This window comes from Heptranchias perlo, chromosome 22 (assembly GCF_035084215.1).
Source record: "Heptranchias perlo isolate sHepPer1 chromosome 22, sHepPer1.hap1, whole genome shotgun sequence".
NCBI lineage: Eukaryota > Metazoa > Chordata > Chondrichthyes > Hexanchiformes > Hexanchidae > Heptranchias > Heptranchias perlo.
In genome coordinates, this window is record NC_090346.1 from 36,111,045 (window position 1) to 36,125,237 (window position 14,193).

The window sequence follows — 14,193 nt, forward strand, 5'->3', positions numbered from 1 at the left end:
TACCACCGTGCTAAATGGGATAGACTCAGAATAGATCTAGCAGCTCAGAACTGGGCATCCATGAGGCGCTGTGGGCCGTCAGCAGCAGCAGAATTGTATTCCAGCACAATCAGTAAACTCATAGCCTGGCAAATTCCCCACTCTACCATTACCAACAAGCCAGGGGATCAACCTGGTTCAACGAGGAGTGTAGAAGAGCATGCCAGAAGCAGCACCAGGCGTACCTAAAAATGAGGTGCCAACCTGGTGAAGCTACAACACATGACTACATGCATGCTAAACAGCTATATTCAGAGCTAAGCGATTCCACAACCAATGGATCTGATCAAAGCTCTGCAGTCTTGCCACATCCAGTCATGAATGGTGGTGGACAATTAAACAACTAACAGGAGGAGGAGGAGGCTCTGTAAACATCCCCATCCTCAATGATGGCAGAGTCCAGCACGTGAGTGCAAAAGACAAGGATGAAGCATTTGCAACCATCTTCAGCCAGAAGTGCCGAGTGGATGATCCATCTTGGCCTCCTCCCGATGTCCCCACCATCACAGAAGCCAGTCTTCAACCAATTCAATTCACTCCACATGATATCAAGAAACGGCTGAGTGCACTGGATACAGCAAAGGCTATGGGCCCCGACAACATCCCGACTGTAGTGCTGAGAACTTGTGCTCCAGAACTAGCCGTGCCACCAGCCAAACTATTCCAGTACAGCTACAACACTGGCATCTACCCAACAATGTGGAAAATTGCTCAGGTATGTCCTGTCCACAAAAAGCAGGATAAATCCAATCTGGCCAATTACCGCCCCATCAGTCTACCCTCAATCATCAGCAAAGTGATGGAATGTGTCATCGACAGTGCTATCAAGCGGCACTTACTCACCAATAACCTGCTCACCGATGCTCAGTTTGTGTTCCGCCAGGACCACTCGGCTCCAGACCTCATTACAGCCTTGGTCCAAACATGGACAAAGGAGCTGAATTCCAGAGGTGAGGTGAGAGTGACTGCCCTTGACATCAAGGCAGCATTTGACCAAGTGTGGCACCAAGGAGCCCTAGTAAAATTGAAGTCATTGGGAATTGGGGAAAACTCTCCAGTGGCTGGAGTCATACCTCGCACAAAGGAAGATGGTAGTGGTTGTTGGAGGCCAATCATCTCAGCCCCAGGACATTGCTGCAGGAGTTCCTCAGGGCAGAGTCCTAGGCCAAACCATTTTCAGCTGCTTCATCAATGACCTTCCCTCCATCATAAGGTCAGAAATGAGGATGTTCGCTGATGATTGCACAGTGTTCAGTTCCATTCGCAACCCCTCAGATAATGAAGCACTGCGTGCCGGCATGCAGCAAGACCTGGACAACATCCAGGCTTGGGCTGATAAGTGGCAAGTAATATTCGTGCCAGGCAATGACAACAAGAGAGAGTCTAACCACCTCCCCTTGACATTCAACGGCATTACCATCGCCGAAACCCCTGCCCTCAACATCCTGGGGGTCACCATTGACCAGAAACTTAACTGGACCGGCCACATAAATACTGTGGCTACAAGAGCAGGTCAGAGGCTGGGTTTTCTGCAGCAAGTGACTCACCTCCTGACACCCAAAGCCTTTCCACCATCCACAAGGCACAAGTCAGGACTGTGATGGAATACTCTCCACTTGCCTGGATAAGTGCAGCTCCAACAACGCTGGGTCAAAATCCTGGAACTCCCTACCTAACAGCACTGTGGGAGAACCTTCACCACATGGACTGCAGCGGTTCAAGAAGACGATTCACCACACCTTCTCAAGGGCAATTAGGGATGGGCAATAAATGCTGGCCTTGCCAGGGACGCCCACATCCCATGAACGAATTTTTAAAAAATAGTGGAGCAGAAACATGAGACCATCGACTGACATTTCTCAAATATTCATTGTTTACAAATTAAATTGGCCCATGTAAAACTGAACTGGTGATATTCTAAAGGAAATATTAAAAATTGTTATTTAAATATGCATACTGTGAGGTGGTGTAGTGGAGCAGTATGTTGGTGCTGTGCAGTGCAGTGCAGTGCACTGACATTCCTGCTATAACATACTCAGTACATTCCTGATCTCAATGAAACCACTGAGGGAAAAGTCAGCGGGAGAAGAGAGAAACTCCTGAGATATTTTCTTGCAGCCCGTCACAGAGTAGGATTGAAAGAGGTTGGCATTTAGGTGCCTCAGTTGGGGGACAGCGTGCAGGCGGAGTGGCTGAAGAAAGAGTAAAGAAATAAAATTGAAAAGAATGGCAGCAATGTATAAATTGTGAAAATCTAATCTGTTTGTTGGATTTAGGAGCCACTAACTTTGTCAATCTTTATTTTCATATACCAATAGCTGTCCTATGGTATTGTGCAAGGGTGGTCCCAGGTCTGATGTAAAAAAATGAAGAGTTTTTATTCAAACGTTCGGTCGAAAGCCGAGTGCAATTCATAGTTCAGTTTATTCAAATCATTTCCAAAAATGCACAACCTGAAATGTTGTTTTACAGAGAGACACAATTTGACTTTTCCACTGAAGGAAAAATAAATGCAACGTGGCCAAAATTCTCAGGGTCGGAGAGGGTGCAATTCGGTGGATCACCCACAGTGAGGCAGGAATTTTGGGCCGATCCCAGATCCGCTGGGTTTCTGCCCCATTGAAGGCCCCACGGTAAATCCTGATTGGTGGTAGGTGGGCAAGTCTTCCACCCACTCCTGTTACATCCAGCAGAAACTTTCAGGACATATCTAGAATTCCATGCATTATGCCTTCCTTAGGCCCAGAGGAGGCCTGCTGAGAAAATTAAATCCCCAAAGCACCAGTAAAAATCCAAGAATGCCATTTAGTAAAAATCAAATTCAATTTATTTAGTCATTTATGCTTGATGTCATCCCCTAAAAGATATTGTTATAGAATAGAGAATTCTCTCACACACTGCGTGCAAGGCCATGGGAAATCTACTAGTAATATTCTAAAAGTCTTGCTTCTGAACGCATTTCCTATTTATAAAATCTTACTTCCTTTTGTTACATTTTTGTCATACTTTTGTGTCAACTTTTTCCATTATAAATTATAAAGCCTTATGTCCACACCTATAATGGAAACTGCCTATGTAAACTTATCACACTGTAATTACACCCTCCCACCAGTAGTGGCACTATAGCACTTCAGTTTTGTATCTCCCAGGTCTTATGCGGAGAAATTCCTATGCTCCAACCAACTCTTCTCTACTTCCCATACTGCCATAAGTTTTGCTATTTAATTATGAATAATATAAAATCAAATTTATATTAGAAATTACGACCAAATGCACTTCCAGTCAACTTTTTCTGTAATAAATTCCTATGTCAAACTTTATAATGGAAATTGGCTATGTAAACTTATCACGTGGTAATTACACCCTCCCCAGTGGAGACACTGAAGCTCCACCATTGGTGGGAGGGTATCATTACAGCACAAGAGTCTTATGTAGGCAGTTTCCATTCTAATTGTGGACATAGGAATTTATAGTGAAAATATAGAAGTAAATACAGAATGTATGACTTTAAACTGGAGACTGAACTATGTCTGTGGCATCCTAGTTCGATTATGCCCCGGCCTCAAACCCTGCCTCAGCTGAAGACTGCATTTGGTCCTCGACTCTCCATGTGATATGCCATAGGAGAGCGACTAATATATAAAAATAAGGCAGAATGTTTGACTTTAAAATGGGGACTGAATTATGTCTGTACGACCTGGGCCAATTATCTCCCACATTCTAACATGTTTCACCTGCAGACTACACTTGGTCTTGACTTACTATGTGCAGTGTCATGGGAGATCAACTGAGTGTTGTAAAACAGTTTACTCTCTGACTCACCATGAGCAACATCACAGGAGATCTGTTAACTTATTTATGGGGCAGATTTCCCTTTCATGCTTGGACAATATGCATGACCAGGACCAATTGAAAGAGGAAAATAGAGGTCAGGGAGGATTGCTGCCTGTAATGGAGTCCACACAATTTTCTCTCCATTAATTTAAATAATGGAAGATCAGACTCCATTACGTTCAAGTTTCCTCCCCGGCCAGATTTTCCTCTGTGCATTGCACCCGGGCGATGCTTTACACCCAAGTGCTAAAGAGGAAAATCTGCCCCTATATCTGGTCATGAAGGTGTGATCTGGGGAACCAGTGGTGACTCCTGGTAGATTTACATGTGAGACTGGACCCAGTAATATTTAAAACGTCAAATTTAGGCAAGAGCCATCGATAATGTCATCTTTCCATACAGGATTACAAAGGGTATTGATTTGCTTTATCTTCCTAACAAAAAAAAAGTTTTGTTGAAGTGATTCAATTTTTTAATATATTCAGCATTTAAGATGAAATGCTACCTCTTCCCTCCTCCTCTACCACTGAGTAATCTTTCCATTCTTGTGAAAATAATGACTATTGAGATGATCTCTTAGAAATGGAGATTCGGTCACCGCCCTTAATACTTATCTCTGGGTATAAAGAGGCTGAGATTCCCTTTTTCACACAAAAAACAGAAAAATGCTTGTCTTTCACCATGATTAACACAAGGCTCTGAAATAAAATGAGTTCACGATTTTACTAGCAGACTGTCAATTATACGTAAAAAAAGGTGCATGAAATATCACTGGTGTTCTCTGAAAGCTTGGAATCAGTACACAGTATCACAAATGCATTGTGCTGATCAAATATTAATAGGAATATAAATCCTTGCTGCACCTGGTTGTTTCCATGACACCAGCAAACTGCATGATTCTGTGTTGATGTGAGGTTTTAAGGAATGGAATAGTACAGAGGTTCAGAAAACCTGTAAATTGTGATGATTCTGGTGAAAGATTAATTAGAAGGATATAAACAGCTCTATTTAAAGGGGCATTGCCTGTGCGGAAGCAATGGGAAGCATTCCTAATGTATCTCTGTGGAGCACTGCCCATGGGGATACATCAGGAATGCTTGGAGTGAGAAGGTTTCAATCAGGGTATCTGTTACTGCAGTCAAGCATGAAACCCTAATCTCTTCAGCCAAGGTTTTAAACAAAGTGCCAACATTTTCTTTTGAATTGTAAGCTAAAAAATAATCTGCTTTTAAAAGGGCCAATTTTGGGGCATATAAAATGCTGCAAAGGGCAAGTCTATCGCTGTCTTTGTAATAATTATATTTATAAAGTTTCATCCCCCCCCCCCACCACCACACCTTTTTTGTGTCGATTTTCTTTCCTATGCTCCTCGCATGAAGGCTCTGACACATTGCCAGAGTCGGTTTCACAGGCGTCGGGCACCTCTCTGTCTCTCATCCAAGTACCTATTGTTCCCATGAGTCTAGTCAGTGAGTGTTGGCAGGCTATTTAACTGTGGGAGGCAATGCAGCCAGCCTGTTCCTGTCCTCACCTGATACCCACACATAATGCACATCTCGCAGAAGTTGCTGGATACAGATCAGGATTGGGAATCCTGGCAGATATTTTTCTCCTCTCTAAGCCTGGGATATTGAAGCCAATTCTAGTTCTCCTTTCACCACAACAAGTTACGTTGAGTTTACAGCACAGAAACAGGCCATTCGGCCCAACTGCTCCACTCCGACATTTATGCTCCAAACGAGCCTCCTCCCTCCCAACTTCATCTAACCCTATCAGATACTCTTCTATTCCTTTCTCCCTCGTGTGCTTACCTAGCTTCTCTTTAAATGCAGCTATGCTATTTGCCTCAATTACCCCTTGTGGTCATGCGTTCCACATTCTTACCACTCTGGGTAAAGAAATTTCTCCTGAATTCCCTATTGGATTTATTAGTGACCATCTTATATTGATGACTTCTAGTTTTGGACTGCCCCACAAGTGGGAACATTTTCTCTGTGTCCACCCTATTAAACCCTTTCATTATCTTAAAGATCTCTATCATGTCACTCTTCATCCTTCTCTTTTCTAGAGAAAAGAGCCCCAGCCTGTTCAGCCTTTCCTGATAAGTACATCCTCTCAGTTCTGGTGGTATTCTTGTGAATCATTTTTGCACCTTCTCCAATGCCTCTATATCCCTTTTACAATATGGAGACCAGAACTGTTCACAATACTCCAAGTGTGGCCCAACCAAGGTTTTATACAAGTTTAACATCACATCTCTGCTTTTCAATTCTATCCCTCTAGAAATGAATCCCAGTGCTTGATTTGCCTTTTTAATAGCCTTATTAACCTGCGTCGCTACTTTTAGTGATTTGTGTATCTGTACCCAGAGATCTCTTTGCTCCTTTAACCCATTTCGACTCTTATTATCCAAACAATATGTGGCCTCCTTATTCTTCCTACCAAAATCCACCACCTCGCACTTATCTATATTGAAATTCATTTGCCAATTACACTGCAAATTTAATAATGTCTTCTTGCCTTTTGACGCATTTTCCCTATGTATCAATTTGGTGTCGTCCACAAATTTTTAAATTGTATTTCCGATTCCCGAGTCCAAATTGTTAATGTAAATTGTGGACAACAGTGGTCCCAGCACTGATTCCCATGGAACACCTTTTGCCAGTCTGAGTAGCTACCCTTAACCCTACTCTCTTTTCTGTTTTGTAGCCAGCTTGCTATCCATTCTGCTTCCTGTCCCCTGACTCCACATGCTCTGACCTTAGTCATGAGTCGACAATGCATTACCTTATCGAAGGCCTTTTGAAAATCCAAATACATTACATCTACTACATTACTCTTGTCTACTCTTTCTGTTACTTCTTCAAAGAATTCAATAAGGCTGGTCAAGCATGACTTTCCCCTCTGAAATCCGTGCTGACTACTCTTTTTTATTATATTTTAGTTTTCTCGTTTCTTTTATTGCATCTTCGAGGAAAGTTTTCATTATCTTTCCTACGACCGACGCTAAGCTAACTGGTCCCTGGACTTGTTCCATCTCCCTTTTTAAATATAGGAATAACATTAGCTGTCCGCCTGTCTTCCAACACTATTCCCTTTTCTAGTGAATTTTTATATACATGTAATAGTGCCTCTGCTATCTCTTCCCTAACTTATTTTAATATGCCTGGATGCAATCCATCCGGACTAGGTGTTTTACCCTCCCTAAGTTTGATTAGTTTATTAATTATCTCCCCTTTTTCTATCTTAAATGCTTTTATATCTTTTTTGATCTCTTCTTCTAATGTTATGCCTGCCTTGTTAGTCTCCCTGATAAATAATGAGCCAAAGTAACCATTCAATATTTCTGCCATTTCACTGTCATTACCTGCGAGTTTATTGTGTGCATCCCTGAGTGGCCCTATTCCTATCCTGATTTTTCTTTTGTTATTTATATTTCTGTAGAATAGTTCCTTTTTGCTTTCCTAATTGTTTTTTTGACATAGCTACTGGCACAGACTGGAGATTGAAGTTAGGACCTTCCTGTTCTGTATGGCTTAGCTGCGCAGACCCAAAAATTCCTGGGGCTGCAGAGGCCATTGCGCTCAGAGATGGCCTTCAAAATGGACTGGACTCTGCCAGGCTTGGCCTCATTTTGACTGTACCTTGAAATTTCGTCCAGGGGATCCATGGGCGGATCTTTTTTGCGTCTCTCATCCCCCACGTCAAGGGGGTGTGTTGCCAGGCGATGAGGGGTGGGACGAGGGATAATTTTAGGATTCTCCAGGAAATTCCTCTCTTTATGCCCTTGAAAGGCCTCAGCAGAATACACGCTGGTGGAGTGGTGGAGATCAGGCATGATTTCCTTTCGAGGCCTTTTAAAAGCCTTCAGTAGACTGAGGTCATTGATCCCAGAGAGGTCAGTGGCTCCAGTGGGAGCCTCAGAATTTTTTAAAAACTGTTTCTTCTGCCCATTTTGTCTCCGGATGACACTGCTCCACCTTTGGAGGACAGATCAGCTCGGTTCAGGGCTGCCGTCACTGTTGCGCCACTGACCCACGCCGGCCCTGCAAATGACCCTGTTCATTGATGTTGGGACAGGGTCTCTCACCTTGAGTGAGGTGGGTGGGATTTCTGCTCCATCACACTTACACAGGCAGATCAGGGACACAAGAATCTCCAGGCTTCAGGGTGGGCGTTTTTTTTTGAAGTTTTAACAGACATGGGGCAGAATTTTCACTTCCAGCTGGGAAGGGAGCGGGAGGGGAAGATTTTCAGGTGCGAAACCCGGAAGGTAAGTGGGTGGGTCGCGATCTGTGATCGAGACCTTAATGAGGCCAATAAATTTTACCTCCAGGTTTCATGCCCGACATGACATCTGGGGAAGAGATCTGAGAGGGTGCCGGGGAGGAATTTGGGGTGGGGGTGCCGGGGAGGAGTTGCGGGGGCCGGGAAGAAGATTGGAGGTTGCTGAAGGTCAGGTGAGGAGTCAGAGGTAGGTGGGGGCCCACCATTGGGTCCTGTCAGCCAGGTGAGCTTGTTGGGCCAGGATAAAGTACTCCTCCTCCTATGGGTCAACGGGCAGTGCAATAAAGGCCCTCACCTCATGGATCCGGCCCTTCCCACCTGCTTTCACCTGACATGATTCGGAAGCGATGGGAAACCCGAACAGGTAAGGTTAAAGTCATTTAAGTTTTCCAATACACAAACTATTAAGTACTTCAAGTGTTTCAATCTGGGTTAAACCCAGAAGTGGGCAAGTTGGAGCCGGGATGCAGTCCTGCTCCAAAAACCTGTTATTTTAACCTCCCAAAGATTCACAACCCTCTGAATGAAGACATTTTTCCTCATCTCGGTCCTAAATGGCCGACCCCTTATCTTGAGACTATGACCCCTAGTTCTAGTCTCTCAGCATTTACCCTGTCAAGCTGTCTAAGAATTTCATACGTTTCTATAGCAAATATTGGAGTGGAATTCCTCATGCAGGCACTCTGGTGGTATCATTGATACCAGCAGGCTATATGCCCGCCCATGCTTGGCACAGCCATTCCCACCACAACGTCTGGATCGCTAACATATTCCATACAAGCTCCCGGTGTTCAATCTGCCCACTGCTGGGAGCTTACTCAGTGGGTGGCAGTGAGAGGAAAGCATTGATCACTGTTGATTTCACAGTCTTCAGCTCCACTCACAACCTCTCCGATAATGAAACAGCCCAGGCCTCCCTACAGCTTTCGTGCATTTTGTGTCAAAAGCAATCTACACCAAACTGAATATTGCATGGGGAGGGGGTGGGAGACTGAATACTTCCAGTGGTTGGATCAGTTTTTCTGGTACCCTCCAATCAGGATTTTTAACCCCTTATTGCATCGCTGAAATCCTTATTGCTGGAACCTTAATATTCACTCCACCTACATTATGTGCGGTAGGCAGTGTGTATTTGTATAATCAACTGCCTGACTGTCGTCCCTCCCCCACAGCCTTTTATGAAGCACTGGTCAGACAACATAAATTTGCAGCACTGTGGTAGGGGTTTAAAAAAAAGGACAATAAATCGCACTTAATAAATTAATGATACGGTAATAGTTGCTGCTGCGCGGATTTCCCAGGGGTCGGGAAACTCGGCAGTGAAGGGGAAGCAGGAGCTGCCGGCTCTACAAGGTAAGTGCCTGTTTCAGCACTCTATTCGGCCGGCTGCCGGGCGGAAGGTGCTAACAATCGGCAGAACCTCTGCGTCCCCGGCCTTGCCGGGTTCTTTGGCCATTTTCGGTCTTCCCCGCACCCTCCCCGCCTCCCTGTAAATATTGGGGCCAAGCAGTGTAACATTCATTCTCTGCGCGTGCGCGGTGTTTCAGCACGTGCGCAGAAGAGATGACTTGCAGAACGTTGTGGGGCAATGTTTAAAGACCGGAAGTGTGTGAACATTTGGAGCACTGCACGAGTTGTGCAAACTCTGGCTGCTGCCTCGAATAGCAAGTGGCTGGCAACTATTCCGACTGTGTCTGTACTGCTGTTAATCCAGTTCCCTGACGTTGGGCTCAGTAGTTCTTCCCTGGTTCAATGTTTTCTCTATTTAGCCCTGGGACACTAAGGTCAATTGTAATGCTGCCCTAGCTGAGATCAGCCAACCCCAGATAAACTTAGAATGGACCCTGGGCTCCAACTAAGCCACTGGACAGATCACCTTCCAATTTTTTTTTAAAAAGACAGTGTAAGAGATTTAAAGCCCTGGTTCCATGATTTTCTGTTTGGTACTTGGCCCCGTTTTCTATTGTCTCACTCACCCACAGTAAACAGAGCTTTATACAATTGTAAATCTAAAAAAACAATTAAAAAACCTCTCCAAAAATACTTGTTCTCAAAGCTGCCCCTTTTATATTGACCAGCCAGTGTTTTTATATAACCCCACTCCAGGATCAGATTAACACAAGGGGCTACCAGGGCCCATGCCCAGAGGCCTGCAATTACAGGAAAGATGTGATTGCACTAGAGAGAGTACAGAGGAGATTTACGAGGATGTTGCCAGGGCTGGAGAATGTTAGCTATGAGAAAAGATTGGATAGGCTGGGGTTGTTTTCTTTGGAACAAAGGAGGCTGAGGGCAGATTTAATTGAGGTATATAAAATTATGACAGGACTAGAGAGAGTGGATAGGGAGGACCTATTTCCCTTAGCAGCGGCGTCAGTGACCGGGGGCATAGATTTAAAATAATTGGTAGAAGGATTAGACGGGAGCTGAGGAGAAATTTTTTCACCCAAAGGATGGTGGGGGTCTGGAACTCACTGCCTGAAAGGGTGGTAGAGGCAGAAACCGTCAACTCATTTAAAAAGTACTTGGATGTGCAACTGAAGTGCTGTAACCTACAGGGCTATGGACTAAGTGCTGGAAAGTGGGATTAAGCTGGATTGCTCTTTTTCGGCCGGCACGGACATAATGGGCCGAATGGCCTCCTTCTGTGCCATAACTTTCCATGATTCTAGGCCCCAGCCAAATGTGGGGCTCCATGATCTCCCGAGCTGTGCTCCGAGCAACCCAGGAGTTGTTTGAGATCCGGGCGCAAACCGAGGGGGTTTTTGGTTGCTGATTCTTTGCCGCTGAGGGAGTACAGCGCTGAAACCAGTCTGAGGTTTATCTTGGAGGTTTACCTGGTTCTATAAACTCTGCAACCAGGCAAACTGTGTGTAATGTTTTGGAGGGAATGAATTTGATGACCTTTTATGATCCCCTACTTTCTAAGGGCTCAAAAATGTGTCCCGAAAGTAGTTTGAAGGTTTCATTTTTTTCATCTTACTTGTACTTTGATGCTGAGTTGCACATCCCACTCTTTTTTTGCGACTATAATCTCCAATTTTTCCCCTTACTAAATGACTGAATACCTCCAGCAGAATATTAAATGTACAAACACAGAGCTTCCTGTTGCCAATGGAAAATAACTGCAGCAGCACAATTAACTTCTTTTTGGCCTTTATCACCTGCCCAAAACAAAGTCTGACCTATTGCCTTTCTCCTTTGGTAAATTTTATTTTAATCACTTAAAAAGGTTTGTATGTCAACACACAGGAGCTCTAGTTCACCTTGCGGCCTGGCTGTTGCGTAGAAAGACTGAAAAGAAGATGTTTAAATCAACCATTTTTCAGCAGTGATACTCAACGGATGTAAACTGGAGACGTCAACAAGCTCTTGACATCTCATTTCTCAAAATGTCTCAAGATGTGCTGGAGAGGTTGATGGCTCAGAAAACCTCGTGGTTCCTTGTGGTAGAAAGATTGGCAGGGCACACTGTGTCCAGGAAAATCTCTTCACAGCTGCTTGTCCAAAGCTGGAAAGCAAAACTCAACTTCACAAAAGCTTTTGTAAAAAGTAGTCTTTTTTACAGCTGTGTGGAAAGACAGTAGCTGGCCTACAGTACTCCACCGCCAGCCTTTGTTGGACAAATTCTACCAGTCGGACCGGGCAGACAGACGCATTGAAGTCAATGGAAACGAAAGTCATGCAGTGCGTGAAACAAGTGGACAATCTGCTACAGCCTATATTCCGCTCGGTGGTTAAAGTGAAAACTCTCCCTGTAGTGCTTTCTAGTAACTAACCTCTTTAGTGACAATTGCCTTCTGAAGTTTTCAAAATGCACACACCAAATGTGTTTCTGTTTATAATGTTATAAGGTCAAATTAGACCAGGGTTTAAAATGTTAAATATCAATTCTTAGTATTCTTTGAAATGAAAAAAGAAAATACTCAGCAGGTCAGGCAGCATCTGTGGAGCGAGAGACAGAGTTAATGTTTCAGTTCGATGACCTTTAATATTCTTTGAATAGACATAGCGATTGCAGTCTGGTTAGTATTTATTTGGGAGTGGGAATGCTACTGTGGAATTTTCAGTGGTTTCTATAACCTAAGTTTCACCATAAAAGCATTCATCTAGGACCTCTACCATCCAATAGAATCTTCTTGAATAGATGCTTGTGGATATTTGAATTGTCAGTTGATTTATTCTGTACTGAGGTTGGTCTAAACTTCAACCAGGGCACTGAGACTGTCCGAGATCAGAATGAATTCTTTGAAGTTGCTGTAATTCCACACTGAATTTCAGAGCACAAGACGGAGTGTCAGATAGATGAATCATTTTAATTTGCGGATCACCACAAATTAGTGAAAAGCCCCAAAACTTTAATAAAATGCATACAATGCCATGCAGATAAGCCTGGTGGAACATCCGCTGTTGGTCTTATGATCGGGCTTGTGTATTATCCTGTTGGAACACATTTAGTATTGCTAGGTTTTTGCTGCTCATTTTTTTATCTTGATACCACGAGATTGCCCCTCCCCCTTGCCATCCAAAGTAGCTCCTCTGCCAACAAGCAAAATTGGAGCAGCATCTCTAATTTATCTGTTGGTTTTATTATCCATTGAAAATGGGCAACCCCCACAGGCACATAGTGTACTGAAAATAATTTTTCATTGTATTTTGTTCATGTTGTTGCTGTGTTACATCATGTATGATATTAGCAAACCATATAAATGTTTTAGCAACTGGATTGAAATCACAATGGAAATATCACTGGGAACCAAAAATAAGGTTCTCACGAAACAATTTCATATTATCATGGCTCACATTAGCAGGGTTTATCTCCATTGGCTCTGTCAGCAGTATTAATAGTCCTAGGTCATCCTATCATGTGGTTTTCATGTACAGACATACTAATGAGCTTTATCTGTAAAATGTAAAGGCAATCTCTCTTTTATGTCTGTGGGTGGAGATTGTGATTAATGCTTTTCAGGCATTTGTATTCACTAATGAATATTGTGTTCTTTTAAACATTTTGCAGACCAGACACAGATGAATAACGTGGGCCCAACCTATCCTCTGATTCCACAGATGGCCCAAACACATTCCTATCCCACCTTGGCGCAAGGTTCACTTTCGTTTGATCAGCAGGTCCCAGGCAAGGAGTTGAATAAGTATGCCTCGCTAAAAGCAGTGGGTAAGTAAATGAGAGCAGTGTGAAATACCTTATGAAATGCACCTTTCGTTCAACCTTCTATTTTCACGTGTCAGGTCACAGCATGTCTGGATGAATGACCTTCCGAATGGATTTGCTAACAGCTCTGTCAAAATCTGCTCCACAATCCTCCTCTTCACGATCTCCCCAAAACGCCTTCTTCCCAAATTGTCTTCAATGCCCCTCTGAGTGTTTGTGATAAGCCCACTGCGTGTTATCTCTAATAACATGACACGGTTGGCTGGAGTAAACTCACTGCTTCCTGCGGGCAGGTCAGAGTTCACTGGGACAAGCTGAAGCCTCTGCAACCAAAATGGTCGTCCTTGAACTCCCATCTACCTCGCAGCCTAAAAATTATTCCAAATAAAATAATGAAACTAGCGGGCAGCATCAACAAAAAAATCACATTTGTAAATGATCTTGGTGCTTCAATGTTTTCATGAGCTGTTGTAACAACTGGAAAACGTTGATACTATTGCCAAGTTCTTTGCTACATTGTACCTTTTGTACAAAAAGGATTTTTTTTTCGGTAACGTTCAAGAATTGTCTGTCAGATAACCCTTCAAATGTGCTAATAAAGTGTTTGTTAGTTTGTTGCAGGTCAGGTCCACCACTCCCCCTTTCTGGGCATGGTGACATTACAGCGGATGGATTATACGAAGAAAAGGTGTCAGCCTTTGCTCAGTGGGAGCACTCTTGCCTCTGAGTCAGAAGGTCGTGGTTTCAAGCCCCACTCCAGAGACTTGAGCACATAATCTAGGCTGACACTCCAGTGCAATACTGAGGGAGTGCTGCACTGTCTGAGGTGTTGTCTTTCAGTTGAGACGTTAAACCGAGGCCCC

At 43.7% G+C, this 14,193-nt stretch overlaps 1 protein-coding gene across 1 annotated transcript in view; it reads left to right on the top strand.

Annotated features, from left to right (window-relative positions):
- shisa9a (shisa family member 9a) overlaps positions 1–14,193 on the top strand; it is a 200,762-nt gene that overhangs the window by 145,880 nt on the left and 40,689 nt on the right. Inside the window, exon 3 of the mRNA XM_068003734.1 lies at positions 13,178–13,333. Coding sequence (XP_067859835.1) covers positions 13,178–13,333 — 156 coding nt within the window. The remainder of the gene's footprint in view (positions 1–13,177; positions 13,334–14,193) is intronic.